At 44.7% G+C, this 25,010-nt stretch overlaps 2 protein-coding genes across 25 annotated transcripts; one reads left to right on the forward strand and one right to left on the reverse strand.

The window, feature by feature from the left end:
- Positions 1 to 630: 630 nt before the first annotated feature.
- Positions 631 to 17,031, reverse strand: LOC110487827 (uncharacterized protein C6orf62 homolog). Of its 24 annotated transcripts, none has more exons than XM_036971290.1 (7): positions 14,830 to 17,031; positions 14,499 to 14,675; positions 10,859 to 10,984; positions 10,426 to 10,560; positions 2,959 to 6,902; positions 2,345 to 2,879; positions 1,614 to 2,280 (listed from the first exon to the last, which is right to left on the reverse strand). In XM_036971290.1, exons 1-5 carry the CDS (start codon positions 14,956 to 14,958, stop codon positions 6,777 to 6,779), a joined length of 693 nt encoding a protein of 230 aa, XP_036827185.1. In that variant the 5' UTR covers positions 14,959 to 17,031; the 3' UTR covers positions 1,614 to 2,280; positions 2,345 to 2,879; positions 2,959 to 6,776. The 24 variants fall into 24 exon arrangements, with proteins under 24 accessions (XP_036827180.1, XP_036827177.1, XP_036827173.1 ...); XM_036971289.1 differs by having other exon boundaries at positions 1,614 to 2,240; positions 2,305 to 2,879; XM_036971291.1 differs by having other exon boundaries at positions 1,614 to 1,896; positions 2,281 to 2,879.
- Positions 17,032 to 20,972: 3,941 nt separating this feature from the next.
- On the forward strand, positions 20,973 to 23,829 carry LOC110487826 (oocyte zinc finger protein XlCOF6). Its single transcript, XM_021559742.2, has 2 exons — positions 20,973 to 21,331; positions 21,877 to 23,829. Exons 1-2 carry the CDS (start codon positions 21,154 to 21,156, stop codon positions 23,547 to 23,549), a joined length of 1,851 nt encoding a protein of 616 aa, XP_021415417.2. The 5' UTR covers positions 20,973 to 21,153; the 3' UTR covers positions 23,550 to 23,829.
- The last annotated feature ends 1,181 nt before the right edge of the window (positions 23,830 to 25,010 follow it).

Genomic DNA, 25,010 nt, shown 5'->3' on the forward strand with positions numbered 1-25,010 from the left:
CACTCCTCTCAGGATCCCTCCCTCTGTTCTGGTACAGATCTACTACACCAGTCCTCTCAGGATCCCTCCCTCTGTACTGGTACAGATCTACTACACCAGTCCTCTCAGGATCCCTCCCTCTGTTCTGGTACAGATCTACTACACCACTCCTCTCAGGATCCCTCCCTCTGTACTGGTACAGATCTACTACACCAGTCCTCTCAGGATCCCTCCCTCTGTACTGGTACAGATCTACTACACCAGTCCTCTCAGGATCCCTCCCTCTGTACTGGTACAGATCTACTACACCAGTCCTCTCAGGATCCCTCCCTCTGTACTGGTACAGATCTACTACTCACACCCCTCCTCTCAGGATCCATCCCTCTGTTCTGGGTCAGATCTACTACTACACCCCTCCTCTCAGGATCCCTCCCTCTGTACTGGTACAGATCTACTACACCAGTCCTCTCAGGATCCCTCCCTCTGTACTGGTACAGATCTACTACTCACACCACTCCTCTCAGGATCCATCCCTCTGTTCTGGTACAGATCTACTACACCCCTCCTCTCAGGATCCCTCCCTCTGTTCTGGTACAGATCTACTAGTCACACCCCTCTCAGGATCCCTCCCTCTGTACTGGTACAGATCTACTACTAACACTCCTCTCAGGATCCCTCCAGGAGGACATACAATTGAGATGTGACTGCCAGTCTTGCAACTGACAGATTACCGTGCCTGCCTTCACTGTTGATCAAGGGATAATGAATGACTGGTTGTCAGGTCCCCAGTCAGACATGAACACCACCTGAGTTTTATAGTTGAATTACAGGAGCTAGCTGATACATGGGAGAATAGCCTGGTCTCAGGTCTGTTTGTGCAGTTTGGTATGACAAGTAGCACGATGGCACAAAACAGACTCCTACCCAGGCTTGATAATACCTGTAGAATGAATGGAAGCCATTTATACAGAACTTTGTTGTAGCCCTTTAGCTCTAAAACTGTTGCTCCACACTGGGTGAAAGATTAAAGAGTAACCTGTCATCTAAAACAATGAATGGAAAAGCTCACTTGGCTGCATCTGAAAATGGCAGTCTAGGGCTCGGGACAAAAGATAGTGCTCAATATAAGAGGACAGGGTGATATTTGTGACACAGCCACTGAATGGAACAACTGTTTCCCGACAGGTACATGAAGGCTTGCCGAGGTGGGTGAAGACGTGCTGATCACAGCCACAGTGTTGAAGCAAGGACGGACCCCTGGCATTCGCTACTGTCGACCTCACTGGCAAAGCCTCTGGGAAAACTCATCGCACAAAAGACACTCAAAAGCACCTTGGTAGCTACTTGATGTAGGGTGGGTGCTTTCCCAAAACGCTGACCTTGGGTCAGTTTTGCATTTCCCCACCAAAAGGTTAGGATTGGGGGAGCGGAAGCTGAACCTTAGATCATGTTGCTAGGGGGAAACTTCACCCCGGAGCCACTGTCAGCCAATCAGGAATTGTCACACTGCTACTGTGGCACTGTGTTAGTCAGCAAGTCTGTGGAGGGGTGAAGAAAGATGATTATTTTGTGTATCTAATTGTGCAGTAAATATATATCTACACACTTTGTATAAATAAAACACCAGGAAATACTTTAAGTTGGCATTGTATTGGGATATGTTCAGCGGTGTTGTTTTCTAGATTCATTTCAAAATAAAGAATCAACTCAGGAGAACACATTGACCTGCCTTCAGGAGAACACATTGACCTGCCTTCAGGAGAACACGTTGACCTGCCTTCAGGAGAACACGTTGACCTGCCTTCAGGAGAACACGTTGACCTGCCTTCAGGTGAACACATTGACCTGCCTTCAGGAGAACACATTGACCTGCCTTCAGGTGAACACATTGACCTGCCTTCAGGTGAACACATTGACCTGCCTTCAGGTTGACCTGCCTTCAGGAGAACACATTGACCTGCCTTCAGGAGAACACATTGACCTGCCTTCAGGTGAACACATTGACCTGCCTTCAGGTGAACACATTGACCTGCCTTCAGGAGAACACATTGACCTGCCTTCAGGTGAACACATTGACCTGCCTTCAGGAGAACACATTGACCTGCCTTCAGGTGAACACATTGACCTGCCTTCAGGTGAACACATTGACCTGCCTTCAGGTGAACACATTGACCTGCCTTCAGGTGAACACATTGACCTGCCTTCAGGAGAACACGTTGACCTGCCTTCAGGTGAACACATTGACCTGCCTTCAGGTTGACCTGCCTTCAGGAGAACACATTGACCTGCCTTCAGGTTGACCTGCCTTCAGGAGAACACATTGACCTGCCTTCAGGTTGACCTGCCTTCAGGTGAACACATTGACCTGCCTTCAGGTGAACACGTTGACCTGCCTTCAGGTGAACACATTGACCTGCCTTCAGGTGAACACATTGACCTGCCTTCAGGTGAACACATTGACCTGCCTTCAGGTGAACACATTGACCTGCCTTCAGGAGAACACATTGACCTGCCTTCAGGAGAACACATTGACCTGCCTTCAGGTGAACACATTGACCTGCCTTCAGGTGAACACATTGACCTGCCTTCAGGTGAACACATTGACCTGCCTTCAGGAGAACACATTGACCTGCCTTCAGGTTGACCTGCCTTCAGGTGAACACATTGACCTGCCTTCAGGTGAACACATTGACCTGCCTTCAGGTGAACACATTGACCTGCCTTCAGGTGAACACATTGACCTGCCTTCAGGAGAACACATTGACCTGCCTTCAGGTGAACACATTGACCTACCTTCAGGTGAACACATTGACCTGCCTTCAGGAGAACACATTGACCTGCCTTCAGGTTGACCTGCCTTCAGGTGACACATTGACCTGCCTTCAGGAGAACACATTGACCTGCCTTCAGGTTGACCTGCCTTCAGGTGACACATTGACCTGCCTTCAGGTGAACACATTGACCTGCCTTCAGGTTGACCTGCCTTCAGGTGAACACATTGACCTGCCTTCAGGTGAACACATTGACCTGCCTTCAGGAGAACACATTGACCTGCCTTCAGGTGAACACATTGACCTGCCTTCAGGTGAACACATTGACCTGCCTTGAAATGTACAGACTGTGCCTTATTTCCCCCGGCAAAGCAAGCTTGCAAAACATTATTATTATTATTTTATTTTTAAACACACCCATTTTATAAGCACCGCATCAATTAGTACTCTTAGGATACTGTTGTTTGTCAAATTAAGGAACATAAATCTGGCGATCACATTCATTTCAACTCCACAATCTGTTCCATTGTTAGGTACATGATATTTTTAACACTAGTGCCAGCATTCACCCTTGCCAACCCACTTGGGGGGGAAAAAAACCATCAGATTTCAGTAGCTTGAACGGCTTGCGTGTTAACATCTAACCAACATCGACACTGTGTGTCTGTCTGCACCATGCGATTCACAACACTGGTCTCAAAACTCCCTCCCAACTGTTCTCATCTATACTCCAGCTCTTAACAAAAATTATCTGCCAGGGAATATTTCACAGGAATGCAAATCACGGCCAAAATCAATTAAAAAAACAAAACAAACACCCAGCTTCAAACTAAGGAGGCTTCTTAAAAAGGAAAACAAAGAAGAAATACCTACACCAAATGATTTTTAAATACTGTTCATATGTATCTTTAAAAAGATGTCGTTCTAGAACCCCTCTGGGCATCTTTTCCTCTTTAAAAAACACATCATAGATGTCGTTCTAGAACCCCCCTGGGCATCTTTTCCTCTTTAAAAACACATCATAGATGTCGTTCTAGAACCCCCCTGGGCATCTTTTCCTCTTTAAAAACACATCATAGATGTCATTCTAGAACCCCTCTGGGCATCTTTTCCTCTTTAAAAACACATCATAGATGTCGTTCTAGAACCCCCCTGGGCATCTTTTCCTCTTTAAAAACACATCATAGATGTCGTTCTAGAACCCCTCTGGGCATCTTTTCCTCTTTAAAAACACATCATAGATGTCGTTCTAGAACCCCCCTGGGCATCTTTTCCTCTTTAAAAACACATCATAGATGTCACTCTAGAACCCCTCTGGGCATCTTTTCCTCTTTAAAAACACATCATAGATGTCGTTCTAGAACCCCCCTGGGCATCTTTTCCTCTTTAAAAACACATCATAGATATCGTTCTAGAACCCCTCTGGGCATCTTTTCCTCTTTAAAAACACATCATAGATGTCGTTCTAGAACCCCCCTGGGCATCTTTTCCTCTTTAAAAACACATCATAGATGTCGTTCTAGAACCCCTCTGGGCATCTTTTCCTCTTTAAAAACACATCATAGATGTCGTTCTAGAACCCCTCTGGGCATCTTTTCCTCTTTAAAAACACATCATAGATGTCGTTCTAGAACCCCCTCTGGGCATCTTTTCCTCTTTAAAAACACATCATAGATGTCATTCTAGAACCCCTCTGGGCATCTTTTCCTCTTTAAAAACACATCATAGATGTCGTTCTAGAACCCCTCTGGGCATCTTTTCCTCTTTAAAAACACATCATAGATGTCGTTCTAGAACCCCTCTGGGCATCTTTTCCTCTTTAAAAACACATCATAGATGTCATTCTAGAACCCCTCTGGGCATCTTTTCCTCTTTAAAAACACATCATAGATGTCGTTCTAGAACCCCCCTGGGCATCTTTTCCTCTTTAAAAACACATCATAGATGTCACTCTAGAACCCCTCTGGGCATCTTTTCCTCTTTAAAAACACATCATAGATGTCATTCTAGAACCCCTCTGGGCATCTTTTCCTCTTTAAAAACACATCATAGATGTCGTTCTAGAACCCCCCTGGGCATCTTTTCCTCTTTAAAAACACATCATAGATGTCGTTCTAGAACCCCCCTGGGCATCTTTTCCTCTTTAAAAACACATCATAGATGTCATTCTAGAACCCCTCTGGGCATCTTTTCCTCTTTAAAAACACATCATAGATGTCGTTCTAGAACCCCTCTGGGCATCTTTTCCTCTTTAAAAACACATCATAGATGTCGTTCTAGAACCCCCCTGGGCATCTTTTCCTCTTTAAAAACACATCATAGATGTCGTTCTAGAACCCCCCTGGGCATCTTTTCCTCTTTAAAAACACATCATAGATGTCGTTCTAGAACCCCTCTGGGCATCTTTTCCTCTTTAAAAACACATCATAGATGTCATTCTAGAACCCCTCTGGGCATCTTTTCCTCTTTAAAAACATCATAGATGTCGTTCTAGAACCCCTCTGGGCATCTTTTCCTCTTTAAAAACACATCATAGATGTCGCTCTAGAACCCCCCTGGGCATCTTTTCCTCTTTAAAAACACATCATAGATGTCGTTCTAGAACCCCCCTGGGCATCTTTTCCTCTTTAAAAACACATCATAGATGTCGTTCTAGAACCCCCCTGGGCATCTTTTCCTCTTTAAAAACACATCATAGATGTCATTCTAGAACCCCTCTGGGCATCTTTTCCTCTTTAAAAACACATCATAGATGTCGTTCTAGAACCCCTCTGGGCATCTTTTCCTCTTTAAAAACACATCATAGATGTCGTTCTAGAACCCCCCTGGGCATCTTTTCCTCTTTAAAAACACATCATAGATGTCGTTCTAGAACCCCCCTGGGCATCTTTTCCTCTTTAAAAACACATCATAGATGTCGTTCTAGAACCCCTCTGGGCATCTTTTCCTCTTTAAAAACACATCATAGATGTCATTCTAGAACCCCTCTGGGCATCTTTTCCTCTTTAAAAACATCATAGATGTCGTTCTAGAACCCCTCTGGGCATCTTTTCCTCTTTAAAAACACATCATAGATGTCGCTCTAGAACCCCCCTGGGCATCTTTTCCTCTTTAAAAACACATCATAGATGTCGTTCTAGAACCCCCCTGGGCATCTTTTCCTCTTTAAAAACACATCATAGATGTCGTTCTAGAACCCCCCTGGGCATCTTTTCCTCTTTAAAAACACATCATAGATGTCATTCTAGAACCCCTCTGGGCATCTTTTCCTCTTTAAAAACACATCATAGATGTCATTCTAGAACCCCCCTGGGCATCTTTTCCTCTTTAAAAACACATCATAGATGTCATTCTAGAACCCCTCTGGGCATCTTTTCCTCTTTAAAAACACATCATAGATGTCATTCTAGAACCCCCCTGGGCATCTTTTCCTCTTTAAAAACACATCATAGATGTCATTCTAGAACCCCTCTGGGCATCTTTTCCTCTTTAAAAACACATCATAGATGTCGTTCTAGAACCCCCCTGGGCATCTTTTCCTCTTTAAAAACACATCTTTCAAATGACAGAAGCTTTTACAATCTTTGGGTTACAATGTGTCCAGCAGAGACTGAACGTCATGAAAGCCTGTGTGGCTTTTGTTCCTGCTTGGTAGCAACATAAAGAGTTCCTTCAGTGACTGGACTGGTCTGTTGACAGTGCAGCTCCATGGGGGGGGAATAACCAACCACTCAAAATCAATGTTTGTGTAGGTTCAAAATAAACAAGATGGAGGATAAAAGGGAAAACCAAGCCGGAACTGATCGGAGGAGGAAGCTTGGTAAGGAAAAACAAATGTGCTTCAGGAGGACGGAAATTAATGAATGAACAAGTGTTTAACAACAAAAATGGAGATCCAAGCACCAGTTCAATTCTATTCAAAAGGAAGGATGTGTGGTGGATGAGAGAGAGACATCAACTTGCTTCAGTGGCTTGTGGGTCAATCTTCCTTGTGTTGTGGGTGAAAGCCATGGAGGCCGGCTGGCCCTAGTCAGGCATGTACGGGAGGAGATGGTCTTCGATGTCGCCAACGCCCCAGCACGTTAGCTGGTCCTGGGGCAGGTACAGGCAAATGCTGCACAACTTAAAAACTGTGGCCATGGTTTTAGGAGTCTGAAAGGGGAGAGAAGGGATGACAAGAGAAAACATGGAAGAGACAGTTTAGACCACAGAAATAAAATCTATTAACAATTAGTAACTCCACTTATACATTACATTTCTGTGGGTAAGACATCATCGCCCCATGACAGGAAGAATGATTCTCTACCACCTACGTTAGAGCACTCAGCTTTACCAAAGCCATTGTGTGACTAGTGCAGTGGTGACAGGTTAGCATTGAGGGGAGTCTGCCACAAAGAGAAGGAATGTTAGCCGGGAGCTACACGTCTCCTGGAGCTACACGTCTCCTGGAGCTACACGTCTACACGTCGCCTGGAGCTACACGTCTCCATGAGCTACACGTCTCCTGGAGCTACACGTCTACACGTCGCCTGGAGCTACACGTCTCCATGAGCTACACGTCTCCTGGAGCTACACGTCGCCTGGAGCTACACGTCGCCTGGAGCTACACGTCTCCTGAAGCTACACGTCTCCTGGAGCTACACGTCTCCTGGAGCTACACGTCGCCTGGAGCTACACGTCGCCTGGAGCTACACGTCGCCTGGAGCTACACGTCGCCTGGAGCTACACGTCGCCTGGAGCTACACGTCGCCTGGAGCTACACGTCGCCTGGAGCTACACGTCGCCTGGAGCTACACGTCTCCTGGAGCTACACGTCGCCTGGAGCTACACGTCTCCTGGAGCAACACGTCTCCTGGAACAACTGTCTAACCCTGTAGAAATAAAAAAGGTACTACGCCGTGGTTTAGCAACATTGTCTGAATGATCACCTCATTGAATCAATGGCTCCCAACGGAGTACTACAACTCAATTGGCTATTAGCTTCCCCAAAGCCATTGTGTGGCTGCACTTGGTTGAGTGGCATTATGTTTGAATTAAGGGGGAGTCTGAAGTCAGACACAAACACACATGAAAACACAAATGAGTGGTCTGTCTGCTTCTCTACGTCCCAAAAAGATGGCACCCTATTCCCTAAACAGATGGCACCCTATTCCCTAAACAGATGGCACCCTATTCCCTAAACAGATGGCACCCTATTCCCTACATAGCATCCCCCTTTTTCCTCCAAACATAACGATGGTCATTATGATCAAACAATTATATTTTTGTGTCATCAGACCAGAGGACATTTCTCCAAAAAGTACAATCTTTGTCCCCACGTGCAGTTGCAAACCGTAGTCTGGCTTTTTTATGGCGGTTTTGGAGCAGTGGCTTCTTCCTTGCTAAGCGGCCTTTCAGATTATATCGATATATAGGACTCGTTTTACTGTGGATATAGATACTTTTGTACCTGTTTCCTCCAGCATCTTCACAAGGTCCTTTGCTGCTGTTCTGGGATTGATTTGCACTTTTCGTACCAAAGTACGTTCATCTCTAGAGACAGAAAGCGTCTCCTTCCTGAGCGGTATGACGGCTGCGTGGTCTCATGGTGTTTATACTTGCGTACTATTGTTTGTACAGATGAACATGGTACCTTCAAGCATTTAACAATGGCTCCCAAGGATGAACCAGACTTGTGGAGGTCTACACTTTGTTTTCTGAGGTCTTGGCTGATTTCTTTTGATTTTCCCATGATGTAACGCAAAGAGGCACTGAGTTTGAAGGTAGGCCTTGAAATACATCCACAGGTACACCTCCAATTGACTAAAATGATGTCAATTAGCCTATCAGAAGCTCCTAAAGCCATGACATCATTTTCTGGAATTTTCCAAGCTGTTTAAAGGCACAGTCAACTTAGTGTATGTAAACTTCTAACCCACTGGAATTGTGATTCAGTGAATTATAAGTGAAATAATCTGTCTGTAAACAATAGTTGGAAAAATGACGTGTGTCATGCACAAAGTAGATCTCCTAACCGACTTACCAAAACTATAGTTTGTTAACATGAAATGTGTGGAGTGGTTGAAAATCTAGTTTTAATGACTCCAACCTAAGTGGATGTAAACTTCAGACTTCAACTGTATGTAAATAAGTTCTCTTCGCTTTTACTCAAGAATGACAATTGGGTACTTTTTCCACCACTGTGTGTGAGTGATCAGATGATGGAGTGAGTGTTTATGTGAGTGATCAGACGATGGAGATGATGGAGTGAGTGTTTGTGTGAGTGATCAGATGATGGAGTGAGTGTTTGTGTGCATAGAGACAGAGAATAGTCAAATAGACTCAGATAGTCCTTGTAGCTATTTGGTTAGCTATTTAATCTGTCTTACTGGTTAGGGATGGAAGCTGTTCAAGAGTCTGTTGGCACCGGTACTGCTTGTGGAAGCAGAGAGAGAACAGTCTATGGCTTGGGTAGTTAAACTTTTTCAACCTCCTGAGGGGGAAGAACATCCGGCGTTCTTTACAACTGCGTGTGTTTCGACTACTTTAAAGGAGAGATGGTTGTTCTGGCACCACACTGCCAGGTCACGGACCTCCTCCCTGTCAGCTGACACATTGTGGCAGGTGATCAGGCCTACCATCGTCATGTCGTCAGCAATCTTGATGGTGTTGTAATCGTGCATGGCCACGCAATTGTGGGTGAACAGAGTACAGGAGGGGACTAAGGGGCCCCCCAGTTGAGGGTCAGGGTGGCATATGTGTTGTTACCTATCCTTACCTCCTGGGGGGCGGCCCGTCAGGAAGTCCAGGATCCAATTGCAGAGGGAGATGTTCAGTCCCAGGATCCTTAGCTTAGTGATAAGCTTTGAGGGTACTATGGTGTTAAACGCTGAGCTGTAGTCAATGAACAGCATTCTCACATAGGTGTTCCTTCTGTCCAGGTGGGAAAGGGCAGTGTGGAGTGCAATAGAGATTGCATCATCTGTGAATCTGTTGGGAACAGTATGCAAATTGGGAGTGGATCTAGGGTGTCTCTCAAAGTACTTCCTGATTACAGAAGTGACAGGAAGTTAGTCATCGGCATGAAGCATTAGAAGTTCTTGAGGGACAGGAATGATAGTGGTCATCGTAAAAACACGTTATATCCCAAAAGTAGGATTTCGCAACGTAATACATCGGATAATTATCACTGAGGTCTTGACAGAGCCGCTTTCTAGCATCGACTTCACGTTGTGGTGGTCTGAGTTGTTTCCCCGAGGACGCAAAAAGACAAATTAACACACGGAATGAAATGTAAAAGGCTTTGAAAATAAAAACGCTCAGTGTACGCTCAGTGTACGCTCAGTATACACTCAGTGCGCCGGTGCCACAGCACAACTCAATGCCATTTTCCAGATTTTTTGGACCACTTTTTCCTCTGGCCTCCATTGATTTAGATTGGGTTTAGTCCCAGGGTCCTTAGCGTAGTGATGAGCTGTGAGGGCAGTATGGTGTTGAACGCTGAGCTGTAGCCAATGAACAGCGTTCTCCTACAAAGGGTTAAAACTCGTAACAACTTTTGACGGTGAGGGATGGACCATTGGTTCTTATAGGAGTATCTACACAATTATCATTTTGCCTATTGGTCGAAAGATACACCCTATTGACCAGAGCCCCGTGGGTGGTAAGCTCAGCGGTGCTGTGTGAACGGACTGACCTGTAAGAGCTGTCGGTCCATAAAGAGGAAGACCGACTGAGTTGGGTTGTTCATAACCATTCCAGCCTTGTCCCTCCGGCCGACAGCATGCAACAACTGCTTCTCGTAGTCTCCATGATGAAACTCAAACTTGGCCTGTGGATAAACAAAACAGGATATGGGATACAACACTTTGTAAAAACAGCTCAAGTTCAATAGGCTCCACTACGTTCACCGTGACATCAACGGAACAGTACAGAATATTAGTTGAATATAATTTGATTTCAGGGGCATATTCACGAGGAACACACAAAACAGCTAATAAACCAAAACAGGGAAGGACTACCTGATTTTATCCAATAAACACTCTCTCTCAAACCTTTTTCCTACAGTGTGATCTAGTGAATAGGACCCAGGTGTGTAGCCATTTGGTGAAGGAAGCTAAACGTTTTACCTGAACAGGCCTGAAGGGTTCGTTCTCAGCCCCCTTCCATCTAGAGAACAAGAGACAGACTATCTTCTCTATGTCGTTGCGCGGCCACAGGATGAAGTCCATCTCCTGGGTGCATCCTATGACATCCTGCAACAACAACAACAACCGAGGAACGAGACAGTCAATAAACAACACATTATGTCTGTGAGCATCAATAAACAACACATTATGTCTGTGGGCATCAATAAACAACACATTATGTCTGTGGGCATCAATAAACAACACATTATGTCTGTGTGCATCAATAAACAACACATTATGTCTGTGAGCATCAATAAACAACACATTATGTCTGTGGGCATCAATAAACAACACATTATGTCTGTGAGCATCAATAAACAACACATTATGTCTGTGTGCATCAATAAACAACACATTATGTCTGTGTGCATCAATAAACAACACATTATGTCTGTGAGCATCAATAAACAACACATTATGTCTGTGGGCATCAATAAACAACACATTATGTCTGTGAGCATCAATAAACAACACATTATGTCTGTGTGCATCAATAAACAACACATTATGTCTGTGTGCATCAATAAACAACACATTATGTCTGTGAGCATCAATAAACAACACATTATGTCTGTGGGCATCAATAAACAACACATTATGTCTGTGGGCATCAATAAACAACACATTATGTCTGTGGGCATCAATAAACAACACATTATGTCTGTGTGCATCAATAAACAACACATTATGTCTGTGAGCATCAATAAACAACACATTATGTCTGTGGGCATCAATAAACAACACATTATGTCTGTGGGCATCAATAAACAACACATTATGTCTGTGGGCATCAATAAACAACACATTATGTCTGTGGGCATCAATAAACAACACATTATGTCTGTGAGCATCAATAAACAACACATTATGTCTGTGAGCATCAATAAACAACACATTATGTCTGTGAGCATCAATAAACAACACATTATGTCTGTGAGCATCAATAAACAACACATTATGTCTGTGAGCATCAATAAACAACACATTATGTCTGTGGGCATCAATAAACAACACATTATGTCTGTGTGCATCAATAAACAACACATTATGTCTGTGAGCATCAATAAACAACACATTATGTCTGTGGGCATCAATAAACAACACATTATGTCTGTGGGCATCAATAAACAACACATTATGTCTGTGGGCATCAATAAACAACACATTATGTCTGTGGGCATCAATAAACAACACATTATGTCTGTGAGCATCAATAAACAACACATTATGTCTGTGAGCATCAATAAACAACACATTATATCTGTGGGCATCAATAAACAACACATTATGTCTGTGTGCATCAATAAACAACACATTATGTCTGTGGGCATCAATAAACAACACATTATGTCTGTGTGCATCAATAAACAACACATTATGTCTGTGTGCATCAATAAACAACACATTATGTCTGTGTGCATCAATAAACAACACATTATGTCTGTGGGCATCAATAAACAACACATTATGTCTGTGGGCATCAATAAACAACAGGTCACTGTCAGTGTTTACCCAAGGACAATGGACAATGTGGGCCTGCTAGCTGAAAGGCTCCAGTGTGGGCCCGCTAGCTGAAAGGCCCCAGTGTGGGTCTGCTAGCTGAAAGGCTCCAGTGTGGGCCCGCTAGCTGAAAGGCTCCAGTGTGGGCCCGCTAGCTGAAAGGCTCCAGTGTGGGCCTGCTAGCTGAAAGGCCCCAGTGTGGGCCATACTAGCTGAAAGGCCCCAGTGTGGGCCATACTAGCTGAAAGGCCCCAGTGTGGGTCTACTAGCTGAAAGGCTCCAGTGTGGGCCCGCTGGCTGAAAGGCCCCAGTGTGGGTCTGCTGGCTGAAAGGCCCCAGTGTGGGCCTGCTAGCTGAAAGGCCCCAGTGTGGGTCTACTAGCAGAAAGGCCCCAGTGTGGGCCATACTAGCAGAAAGGCCCCAGTGTGGGCCTGCTAGCTGATAGGCCCCAGTGTGGGCCATACTAGCTGAAAGGCCCTAATGTGGGCCTGCTAGCTGAAAGGCTCCAGTGTGGGCCCGCTGGCTGAAAGGCCCCAGTGTGGGTCTACTAGCTGAAAGGCTCCAGTGTGGGCCCGCTGGCTGAAAGGCACCAGTGTGGGTCTGCTGGCTGACAGGCCCCAGTGTGGGTCTACTAGCTGAAAGGCCCCAGTGTGGGCCTGCTAGCTGAAAGGCACCAGTGTGGGTCTGCTGGCTGACAGGCCCCAGTGTGGGTCTACTAGCTGAAAGGCCCCAGTGTGGGCCTGCTAGCTGAAAGGCCCTAGTGTGGGTCTACTAGCTGAAAGGCCCCAGTGTGGGCCTGCTAGCTGAAAGGCCCCAGTGTGGGCCTGCTAGCTGAAAGGCCCCAGTGTGGGCCTGCTAGCTGAAAGGCCCCAGTGTGGGTCTGCTAGCTGAAAGGCTCCAGTGTGGGCCATACTAGCTGAAAGGCCCCAGTGTGGGCCATACTAGCTGAAAGGCCCCAGTGTGGGCCTGCTGGCTGACAGGCCCCAGTGTGGGTCTACTAGCTGAAAGGCCCCAGTGTGGGCCTGCTAGCTGAAAGGCTCCAGTGTGGGCCATACTAGCTGAAAGGCCCCAGTGTGGGCCTGCTAGCTGAAAGGCCCCAGTGTGGGCCTGCTAGCTGAAAGGCTCCAGTGTGGGCCTGCTGGCTGAAAGGCTCCAGTGTGGGCCTGCTGGCTGACAGGCCCCAGTGTGGGTCTACTAGCTGAAAGGCCCCAGTGTGGGCCTGCTAGCTGAAAGGCCCTAGTGTGGGCCATACTAGCTGAAAGGCCCCAGTGTGGGCCTGCTAGCTGAAAGGCCCCAGTGTGGGCCTGCTAGCTGAAAGGCCCCAGTGTGGGCCCGCTGGCTGAAAGGCCCCAGTGTGGGTCTGCTGGCTGAAAGGCTCCAGTGTGGGTCTGCTGGCTGAAAGGCCCCAGTGTGGGTCTGCTGGCTGAAAGGCCCCAGTGTGGGCCATACTAGCTGAAAGGCCCCAGTGTGGGTCTACTAGCTGAAAGGCTCCAGTGTGGGCCCGCTGGCTGAAAGGCCCCAGTGTGGGTCTACTAGCTGAAAGGCTCCAGTGTGAGTCTGCTGGCTGACAGGCCCCAGTGTGGGTCTACTAGCTGAAAGGCTCCAGTGTGGGCCCGCTGGCTGAAAGGCCCCAGTGTGGGTCCGCTGGCTGACAGGCCCCAGTGTGGGTCTACTAGCTGAAAGGCCCCAGTGTGGGTCTACTAGCTGAAAGGCTCCAGTGTGGGCCCGCTGGCTGAAAGGCCCCAGTGTGGGTCCGCTGGCTGACAGGCCCCAGTGTGGGTCTACTAGCTGAAAGGCCCTAGTGTGGGCCTGCTGGCTGAAAGGCTCCAGTGTGAGTCTACTAGCTGAAAGGCCCCAGTGTGGGCCATACTAGCTGAAAGGCCCCAGTGTGGGCCTGCTAGCTGAAAGGCCCCAGTGTGGGCCTGCTAGCTGAAAGGCTCCAGTGTGAGTCATACTAGGTAGAAATTAGGAACCTTCATTGTTGACATTTCCTTAACAACAATAAGGAGGAATGCCCAACTCTCTCTGTGGGTGTGGTTTTTAGGTTATCCCAATGGAAGGAATGCAGTTTTTGACTTACCCTGCGCATTGATTGGTAGCGTGGGGCGTGCAACTGCACGACATCTTTCTGCAGAAGTTCCATGGAACTCTGGAGGGAGTAGCTGGAAGCCTGCACACCTTTCAGGATATTGTCTTCATAGTTGTTGGTCATCACTGGTACCACTTCAGCTACCTCGAACAGTGCAGACTTCTTCTTCTGAAGGAGCAGAAAGAGAGGGAATGGATGAGAATAACAATGCAGACTTCTTCTATAGTGCACTACTTTTGGGCAGGGCCCTATGGCACCCTATTCCCTATGTAGTGCACTACTTTTGGGCAGGGTCCATAGGGTACTTCTCTATAATACTTACTTTGTCTTTGAAAACAAAGGCTATGTAGATCTTGAAGTCAAACTGGTCAGCCAAAGATTCCCTTTTCTTCTGAATCTGAGCACGGAGTCGATTCCTAGTTTGGTTTCTTCTCGAGATTGGGTCTCCCATTATTAGATTTTGATGCTAGTGTCTTCTCTTTTACAGAATATTTTGCCTATACTTTCGAGTTGTCTATTTTGCTTTTGAGATGTAGCTACCATCCCTTTCAGAAACGAGAAATCAAATTATTCTCTTTTGAAATGCCTACTAACTGAAGGGGGAATTCATGAAATATCAAACTATGAAAGTTGTACATGGGTGGAAGGGGTTCTTAATATTTCGCTGCATTTGTTTCATGAGTTATTCAAGAAGCCATGTGATTAAAAGCATGACATTCGAATACAGGCCAAATTAAACTTTAATTCAACACGTCATTGGCCTAGTGATAACATGAACAAATCGTATTTAGGTGCACCTTTCTCCTTCCTGTTAATGACAACAAACTACTAACAGAAAGAATAGCTATTTCAACAACAAGAAACATACCAACACTACTTCTCACTACTGAAATACAAGGCTACTACTCACAACTAGCAGACACAATTCATACTGTCGTCTTGTCAAACTCAAAGCTTCGTCCATGACTGACGCGTTATGAGCGTAATACTGGCAGACTGGGGGGGTACAGACAACCATCATGGAAAGTAACACCAGATGTTGGCACCAGGTTTGAGTTTACAACATTGACGTTTACCAAAATAACCTGACATCTCCGGGGCCTTGGCGTCGTTTACTGCTATTGAACGGGCCCGGGGCCTTGTTTACTGCCATTGAACTGGCCTGGGGCCTTGTTTACTGCCATTGAACTGGCCCGGGGCTTTGTTTACTGCCATTGAACTGGCCTGGGGCCTTGTTTACTGCTATTGAACTGGCCTGGGGCCTCGTTTACTGCTATTGAACTGGCCTGGGGCCTCGTTTACTTCCATTGAACTGGCCTGGGGCCTTGTTTACTGCTATTGAACGGGCCCGGGGCCTTGTTTACTGCCATTGAACTGGCCCGGGGCCTCGTTTACTTCCATTGAACTGGCCCGGGGCCTTGTTTACTGCCATTGAACTGGCCCGGGGCCTTGTTTACTGCTATTGAACTGGCCTGGGGCCTCGTTTACTGCTATTGAACTGGCCTGGGGCCTCGTTTACTTCCATTGAACTGGCCCGGGGCCTTGTTTACTGCCATTGAACTGGCCCGGGGCCTCGTTTACTTCCATTGAACTGGCCTGGTGCCTCGTTTACTTCCATTGAACTGGCCCGGGGCCTCGTTTACTGCCATTGAACTGGCCTGGTGCCTCGTTTACTTCCATTGAACTGGCGCCTCGTTTACTGCCATTGAACTGGCCTGGTGCCTCGTTTACTTCCATTGAACTGGCGCCTCGTTTACTGCCATTGAACTGGCCTGGTGCCTCGTTTACTTCCATTGAACTGGCTTGGAGCCTTGCCTTTGTCTATACTCATCGTGACGGCAGTATTTTTTTTAGCTGACTAGATAACATGAGTTATATAGTATGCATACACTAACTAGTTAGTGGATTAACTAGTTAGCTACATCATATATGTTTGTTACTTGGAGTAATTGAGGCCTGTATGTGGTGCGGTTAGCCAGCCAGCTGAGAGACATCTAACCATTTTACATTTCCGACTGGTTTGCTATTTAATATCGGAACAGATTTAACTGTTGTATCCTGTCATTTTACATGAACATTTCCTTCCAATATCATCATGATGTTAAGGATTCCCGTCGAGAGAACCAACTTGATTTTATTTACCCGACACCAATAAACGCAGTCATAAATATCTTTCACACGCTGATTTTTGTGGGGAGGTGTTAGCTATTTATCTGCGTTTTCTCTTCAGTCGTCACAGCCACCAAAACTAACCCTTTGCATGCCATGTCAAGATAAATGGACAAACCAACTGAAATCCTCCGTTCTTTCAGAGGACACGCGACGTGGGTTGTCTCCTGGTGGACCCATATTGAACGATGTTTGTTGTTGTTGTTGTAAAAAACGTCTTTTGTTCAGTTTCTTGTTAGTCTTCGGCCCGGTGTGGTTGAATAATCTACCCAAAATGTCTGAACTGCGTCAGACAGCCACACAGAGATATTACCGGAGACGGAGAGAGAGAGGCCCAACACCGCGGAGAATATATCTCCCTCCAGCAGGTGGCGTCTTTTCGTTGTTTCAAGCAAGGACTTTTTATATGGAGGTTTGATAATGAGAGGATGTCGAATTTGGTCGACAATTATTTTATTTTTTTAAGATTAATGGCATATTTGACTACGTGAGTGTTATTTGATCAATTATAAGTTTTGTAATGCTTAAAAGTTGTTTACAAGCATAGAAAAAAAATAATGAATATAAATGGGTTTAGAAGCTCAAACTCAGACTGGTACACTCACAATGGTCATTAGTAAGACCTGGAGTAATGATGAGTACTAGGGAAGGACCATCGGTAAGGTCTGGAGTATTAAAAAGTACAAATAGCTTTAAAAAGCAGGCAAAGTTCTTTCATTTGAACAAGGTTGTCTAACAGAAACCACTCCACTGCCTCTTGTGCCCCCTACTGCTGGTCAGGGGCGTTGTTTTGAAGGATCGGTATGATGTGCAGTTAATACATTGTTTTAATGTGAAATTGATATCGTTGATTTTTAAGGTTAGGCAGACGTGCAGTGAATAGTGTCTATTTTTAGGATGCCAATATAAATGAATGTGTTTATGGTTGTGTGTAATTTTGTCTTGTCTTTTAATCATTATGTGTGTTATTGTTTTTACTATCGAGGACCACTTTGGAAATAAGCGTTTTAATTCATACTTTCAAGTAATATCCTCTGGGTCCACATTGTGTATTTTGTTGTATATGACTGTTGTCTAAAATAAATGTATATTCAATTTTTGAGAACTGTAGGGAGGGAGTTGTGAAACAGTGTTGTTTTTTTTTATTTCACCTGTATTTAACCAGGTAGGCTGGTTGAGAACACCTTTATTTAACCAGGTAGGCTGGTTGAGAACACCTTTATTTAACCAGGTAGGCTGGTTGAGAACACCTTTATTTAACCAGGTAGGCTGGTTGAGAACACCTTTATTTAACCAGGTAGGCTGGTTGAGAACACCTTTATTTAACCAGGTAGGCTGGTTGAGAACACCTTTATTTAACCAGGTAGGCTGGTTGAGAACACCTTTATTTAACCAGGTAGGCTGGTTGAGAACACCTTTATTTAACCAGGTAGGCTGGTTGAGAACACCTTTATTTAACCAGGTAGGCTGGTTGAGAACACCTTTATTTAACCAGGTAGGCTGGTTGAGAACACCTTTATTTAACCAGGTAGGCTGGTTGAGAACACCTTTATTTAACCAGGTAGGCTGGTTGAGAACACCTTTATTTAACCAGGTAGGCTGGTTGAGAACACCTTTATTTAACCAGGTAGGCTGGTTGAGAACACCTTTATTTAACCAGGTAGGCTGGTTGAGAACACCTTTATTTAACCAGGTAGGCTGGTTGAGAACACCTTTATTTAACCAGGTAGGCTGGTTGAGAACACCTTTATTTAACCAGGTAGGCTGGTTGAGAACACCTTTATTTAACCAGGTAGGCTGGTTGAGAACACCTTTATTTAACCAGGTAGGCTGGTTGAGAACACCTTTATTTAACCAGGTAGGCTGGTTGAGAACACCTTTATTTAACCAGGTAGGCTGGTTGAGAACACCTTTATTTAACCAGGTAGGCTGGTTGAGAACACCTTTATTTAACCAGGTAGGCTGGTTGAGAACACCTTTATTTAACCAGGTAGGCTGGTTGAGAACACCTTTATTTAACCAGGTAGGCTGGTTGAGAACACCTTTATTTAACCAGGTAGGCTGGTTGAGAACACCTTTATTTAACCAGGTAGGCTGGTTGAGAACACCTTTATTTAACCAGGTAGGCTGGTTGAGAACACCTTTATTTAACCAGGTAGGCTGGTTGAGAACACCTTTATTTAACCAGGTAGGCTGGTTGAGAACACCTTTATTTAACCAGGTAGGCTGGTTGAGAACACCTTTATTTAACCAGGTAGGCTGGTTGAGAACACCTTTATTTAACCAGGTAGGCTGGTTGAGAACACCTTTATTTAACCAGGTAGGCTGGTTGAGAACACCTTTATTTAACCAGGTAGGCTGGTTGAGAACACCTTTATTTAACCAGGTAGGCTGGTTGAGAACACCTTTATTTAACCAGGTAGGCTGGTTGAGAACACCTTTATTTAACCAGGTAGGCTGGTTGAGAACACCTTTATTTAACCAGGTAGGCTGGTTGAGAACACCTTTAGTTAACCAGGTAGGCTGGTTGAGAACACCTTTAGTTAACCAGGTAGGCTGGTTGAGAGCAAGTTCTCATTTACAATTGCGACCTGGCCAAGATAAAGCAAAGCAGTGCGACACAAACAACAACACAGAGTTACACATGGAATAAACAAAACATACAGTCAATAATACAGTAGAACAAAAGAAAACAAAAAGTCTATATACAGTGAGTGCAAATGAGGTAAGATAAGGGAATAAATAGGCCACGGTGGCGAAGTAATTACAAAATAGCAATTAAACACTGGAATGGTAGATGTGCAGAAGATGAATGTGCAAGTAGAGATACTGGGGTGCAAAGAAGCAAGATAAATAAATACAGTATGGGGATGAGGTAGGTAGATAGATGGGTTGTGAATCGCATGGTCCGGACCGACACACAATCATTTCCATTTTGGAAACATTCTATCAAATGATGCCCTGTGTGTTCGTAAAGTCAATGTGGAGATGCCAGAGTGCGCTGTGGGCATTCATCAATTCAGAGTGTTGTCAGGTTTTCCCTTTGTAAATTCAGAGTGCACACTGGACACTATGGCCGAGGACACTATGACACACTGGACACTATGGCCGAGGACACTATGACACACTGGACACTATGACCGAGGACACTATGACACACTGGACACTATGGCCGAGGACACTATGACACACTGGACACTATGGCCGAGGAGTAGGGTTGATCCAACAGTTCTAGCACCCAAGCTAATTGGCTAGCTTGCTAGCTACTTCTAGACACAAATGAGAGAACACCCCACTCTGACCATTTTTCTCACCCTGTGCAGTGGGGCACATCACACCTCTGTTTTAGGGACTAGGTGGTCAGCCAATCACAGGCCCTATCAGGTGGGTGACATACATATTCCTGCCTGTTATGGCAGTGAGGCAGACTGTTGCTGAGTCATTATGGAGAGACCTACTGCATTTCCAACCCCATTTGATAAGAACTGATGCAGATCAATAAATAACGGAGTCAAAGCAGTGGAATACGACTGGGCGCAACTAGAACTCATTACATACAATACATTTGCTTGGAGTTGGTTTGAAACTGCATTCTAATGTTGACTGCTTTAAGAACAGGGTATCAAGAGAAGCGCTTTATGATCAGTTGAAATGAAAGTTCTGGAACTCCTTTGTGTGGTTCTTTTAGACGGGGAAAAGACCCAATGGAACTGACATTAAATGTGTAGAATAATAGAATAATCGATCAGGTATTCTATTCATTTATATGCCATTGTAGACTACTGTAGCCTATAAGTTTGATACAATAAATGTATATTGAAATGACAATATGACTGGAGTCATTGCAAATGAATTTGTGCCACTTGTGTGGCGCTGGGAAACGGATATATTAAATATAGCCTGTAACTCATTTTGTTGTTGTAGCCTTGTGTTATTATGCAATTACTAAGGAACGTGTTTAGTTGATTGAATTTAGTTGATATCAATTGTGATTGTGGTCACAGCTCTATCGCAAATGTATCATTACCCACATTTAATATTAGTTCCATTGTGGACTTTTCCCTGAAATTAGATGTTGGGCTGTTGGCCTATCGGGGGCTATAGCCTACCAGCATCTAGCTCAGCAAACCAAACCTAAAGAGAAGACAGTCATGGTATTTCATTTAATAAGAGTATGAGCAAGACTTTAACAAGTCAAATTTGAGTCTAATTTGACTGGAAGCCAAAGGCAGATTCTGAGTTCATAACCCAGTTGAGGGACGTGGCCACTGTGAAACGTGATTACGTAAGAGACTACGCAAACGAGTAGCGGAAGTGGAAGATGCTGGTCGTTCATCTTCGAAATGCGGTCTACAGTTATTTTATATACATCAATGGGCACAACAAGGGAATAAAATCACATCACATTGAGCAGAAGAACAACTTAAAGCTATCGAATTTCATAACGTTTTAATAAAAAAATAAATAAAATCTCAAAATGTCTAAACTGGAGTTGTTCAACGCGTATCTCAGTGAACGGCTGACTGCGGCGGCGAGGGAGATAACATCGGCAGTAGAGAGAACGATAACAGACTATCAGGACGAAATCTCCCGTTACAAGGAGGACAACGAACGGTTACGACTGATGCTGGATTTCAAACCACATTTACACTTAGGTATGTTGCCCTAGCTAGCTATATCAATCTGATAAGGAATGAGATAATGATGGCCTGCCTCTCTCCCTTAGTATTATCGACAACCGATTCACATCCATTCACCAGTCGCAACTTGGCTAGATAGCTAGCTAATTTACTATCTACCTAACGTTAGCTAGCTATGCTAACTATTCTAGCTATGCTAGCCATGCTAACTATTCTAGCTATGCTAGCCATGCTAACTATTCTAGCCATGCTAACTATGCTAACTATTCTAGCCATGCTAACTATTCTAGCTATGCTAGCCATGCTAACTATTCTAGCTATGCCTGCCATGCTAACTATTCTAGCTATGCTAGCCATGCTAACTATGCTAGCACAACTTGATGAATGTATCCCACCGTAAAGTAGCTAGCTAGTTTGCTAAACATGTAGCAAGCTATGTAAACAGCAACTGCTCGTGTTTATGAGAACTATGGGTATAATTTTAGATTACAAACGTCTAACTATATATTTAATGATAACACTACTTAATTTTTGTATTTATCTTCTTTGTTCCAATTTAGAACCCCAACAGCTCACCTTCACAGTCTCTAAAGAGGAGGTTCCCCCTGAGCAGCAGCACTGTGAACAAGAGTGTCCCCGTATGGGGCAGCAGGTCCCAGAGCCCACACAGATTAAAGATGAACAGGAGGAAGAGCTGCTTCAAGAGTCTGATACCAAAGACTTCATTACTGTCTGTGTTGTGAGTGACTGTGAGGGCGTGAACACACGTCATGCATCCCACACTGTGGGGAGTAGAGACGGAGGTTCGCCATTCAATAACACAACTGGAGGGATACAGACAGAGCCCGGTGATGAAGACTATATAGACTACATAGTATCAGAACCATCCAGTCCTGCAGCTCAGAGTGAAAACAGTGGGAGGGACACCGATGGCGAGAGCATGGAGCTACCGCCGGGGTCAAAGCCACGGAAATCACAAAGAAAACAGGCGAAGAAAGGAACAAGCGTTGTTGAAGATGCTTCTCCTTATTGCTGCAAGCTGTGTGGGAGGACTTTTGTTCGTATGGGTTTTTTAGTTAACCATGTGCAAAGAACACACACAAAGCATGCTGAACAATACCGTTGTGGTGTGTGTGAAGGAGTCTTGGACTCAAAAGAAAATCTGACAGTCCACGTGCAAACCCACACTAAAGAGAGAACTACTCCTCACTCTCAAACCCACACTAAAGAGAGAACTACTCCTCACTCTCAAACCCACACTGAATCAAAAGCTTGGCACAATGCTCACCCTCAAACCCTCACTGAACCAAAACCTTGGCCCGGTGCTCACCCTCAAATCTTCACTGACCCAAAACCTTGGCACAGTGCTCACCCTCAAACCCTCACTGAACCAAAACCTAGGCCCAGTGCTTACCCTCAAACCCTCACTGAACCAAAACCCAGGCCCAGTGCTCACCCTCAAACCCTCACTGAACCAAAACCTAGGCCTACTGCTCACCGGCAAACCCTCACTGAACCAAAACCTAGGCCTACTGCTCACCCTCAAACCCTCACTGAACCAAAACCTAGGCCTACTGCTCACCGGCAAACCTTCACTAAAGGGATGCCCACTCCTCAACTTCAACCTGCAGCCAAACCTACTTGTCATGTTTGTGGCAAGTGTTTCCCTTACAATCATAATCTGAAACTACACATGCGCACTCACACAGGCGAGAGACCGTTCAAATGCAGAGAATGTGGTAAATGCTTCCGATCTAAGGGATATATGAAGGTGCACTTGAGGATTCACACTGGAGAGAAACTATTCCAATGCAAAGAATGTGACAAAGGCTTCCCTACCAAGCAATACCTGACCAAACACACGCTGTTCCACACAGGGGAGAAATCCTACCAGTGTAAGGACTGTGGGAAAGGCTTCGACCAGAGGGAACACCTTGAACAGCACCAGTCAACTCACACGGAGGAGAAGCCATATGGTTGCATAGAGTGTGGCAAATGCTTTAAAGACACTTACCATCTGGCCAGACATAAGCTGGTTCACACAGGGGAGAGACCTTTCACGTGCACTGTGTGTGGACGGGGCTTCAGCACCCAAGGCAACCTGAAAGTTCACCAGCGGATTCACACCGGAGAGAAACCCTATCGCTGTAAACTGTGTGGGAGATGCTTTACAGGTTTTGCTAGTCTTAAATATCACTTGAACACGATTCACCATTACGACGGTGGCCTTTAAATGACGTGTCTGTCAGAAGGTGACGAACCAGAAGAACATCATTACACCATTGTGGCTTTATAGTGTCTTTTTGGTGGCAGATGTAGAACAACCGTTAGGACATAGAATCTATGAAGGAATATATGGTATACTCTAACACCTTGATTAAGGTTCAACAATAGATGTGCAACTCATCTGACACAACAGATATATATATATATATATATATATATATATATATATACGTACATACTACCTTTTAAAAGTTTGGGGTCATTTAGAAATTCTCCAGTTTCTTGGCAATTTCTCGCATGGAATAGCCTTCATTTCTCAGAACAAGAATAGACTGACGAGTTTCAGAAGGAAGGTCTTTGTTTCTGGCCATTTTGAGCCTGTAATCGAATACACAAATGCTGATGCTCCAGATACTCAACTAGTCTTAAGAAGGCCAGTTTTATTGCTTCTTTAATCAGGACAACAGTTTCATAGCAACTAACATAACTGCAAAAGGGTTTTCTAATGATCAATTAGCCTTTTAAAATGATAGACTTGGATTAGTTAACACAACGTGCCATTGGAACACAGGAGTGATGGTTGCTGATAATGGGCCTCTGTACACCTATGTAGATATTCCATAAAAAATCAGCCGTTTCCTGCTACAATATTCATTTACAACATTAACAATTTCTTCACTGTATTTCTGATCAATTTGATGTTATTTTAATGGACAAAACATTTGATTTTGTTTCAAAAACAATGACATTTCTAAGTGACCCCAAACTTTTGAAAGGCAGTATACATACATACAGTATGAACAGTACGAGAAATCTGGACACCTACTCATTCCAGGGTTTTTCTTTATTTTTACTATTTTCTACATTGTAGAATAATAATGACGACATCACAACTATGAAATAACACATGGAATCATGTAGTAACCAAAAAAAGTGATAAACAAATCAAAATATGTTTTATATTTGAGATTCTTCAAAATAGCCACCCTTTGCCTTGATGACAGCTTTGCACACTCTTGGCATTCTCTCAACCAGCTTCACCTGGAATGCTTTTCCAAAAGTCTTGAAGGAGTTCCCACATATGCTGAGCACTTTTTGGCTGCTTTTCCTTCACTCTGCGGTCCAACTCATCCCAAACCATCTCAATTGGGTTGAGGTCGGGAGATTGTGGAGGCCAGGTCATCTGATGCAGCACTCCATCACTCTCCTTCTTGGTCAAATAACCCTTACACAGCCTGGAGGTGTGTTGGGTCATTGTCCTGTTGAAAAACAAATGTTAGTCCCACTAAGCCAAATTATATTCCCACTAAGCGCAAGCCAGGTGGGATGGCGTATCGCTGCAGAATGCTGTGGTAGCCATGCTGGTTAAGTGTGCCTTGAATGCTGGTTGAGAGAATGCCAAGAGTGCGCAGGGCTGTCATCAAGGCAAAATGTGGCCACTTTGAAGAATCTCAAATATAAAATATAT

Source organism: Oncorhynchus mykiss, chromosome 32, assembly GCF_013265735.2.
Source record: "Oncorhynchus mykiss isolate Arlee chromosome 32, USDA_OmykA_1.1, whole genome shotgun sequence".
Taxonomy (NCBI): domain Eukaryota; kingdom Metazoa; phylum Chordata; class Actinopteri; order Salmoniformes; family Salmonidae; genus Oncorhynchus; species Oncorhynchus mykiss.

What these genes read in the sequence shown, in the direction of transcription:
- LOC110487827 (XM_036971268.1), bottom strand. Translation starts at nt 3,074, where the DNA reads ATGTGTTCACCTGAAGGCAGGTCAATGTGTTCACCTGAAGGCAGGTCA. An exon ending in ATGTGTTCACCTGAAGGCAG is followed by an intron (nt 2,201 to 2,320) that starts GTCAACCTGAAG and finishes ACCTGAAGGCAG; the next exon opens with GTCAACGTGTTCTCCTGAAG. An exon ending in ATGTGTTCTCCTGAAGGCAG is followed by an intron (nt 1,873 to 1,912) that starts GTCAACCTGAAG and finishes ACCTGAAGGCAG; the next exon opens with GTCAATGTGTTCACCTGAAG.
- LOC110487826 (XM_021559742.2), top strand. Translation starts at nt 21,154, where the DNA reads ATGTCTAAACTGGAGTTGTTCAACGCGTATCTCAGTGAACGGCTGACT. An exon ending in CAAACCACATTTACACTTAG is followed by an intron (nt 21,332 to 21,876) that starts GTATGTTGCCCT and finishes GTTCCAATTTAG; the next exon opens with AACCCCAACAGCTCACCTTC.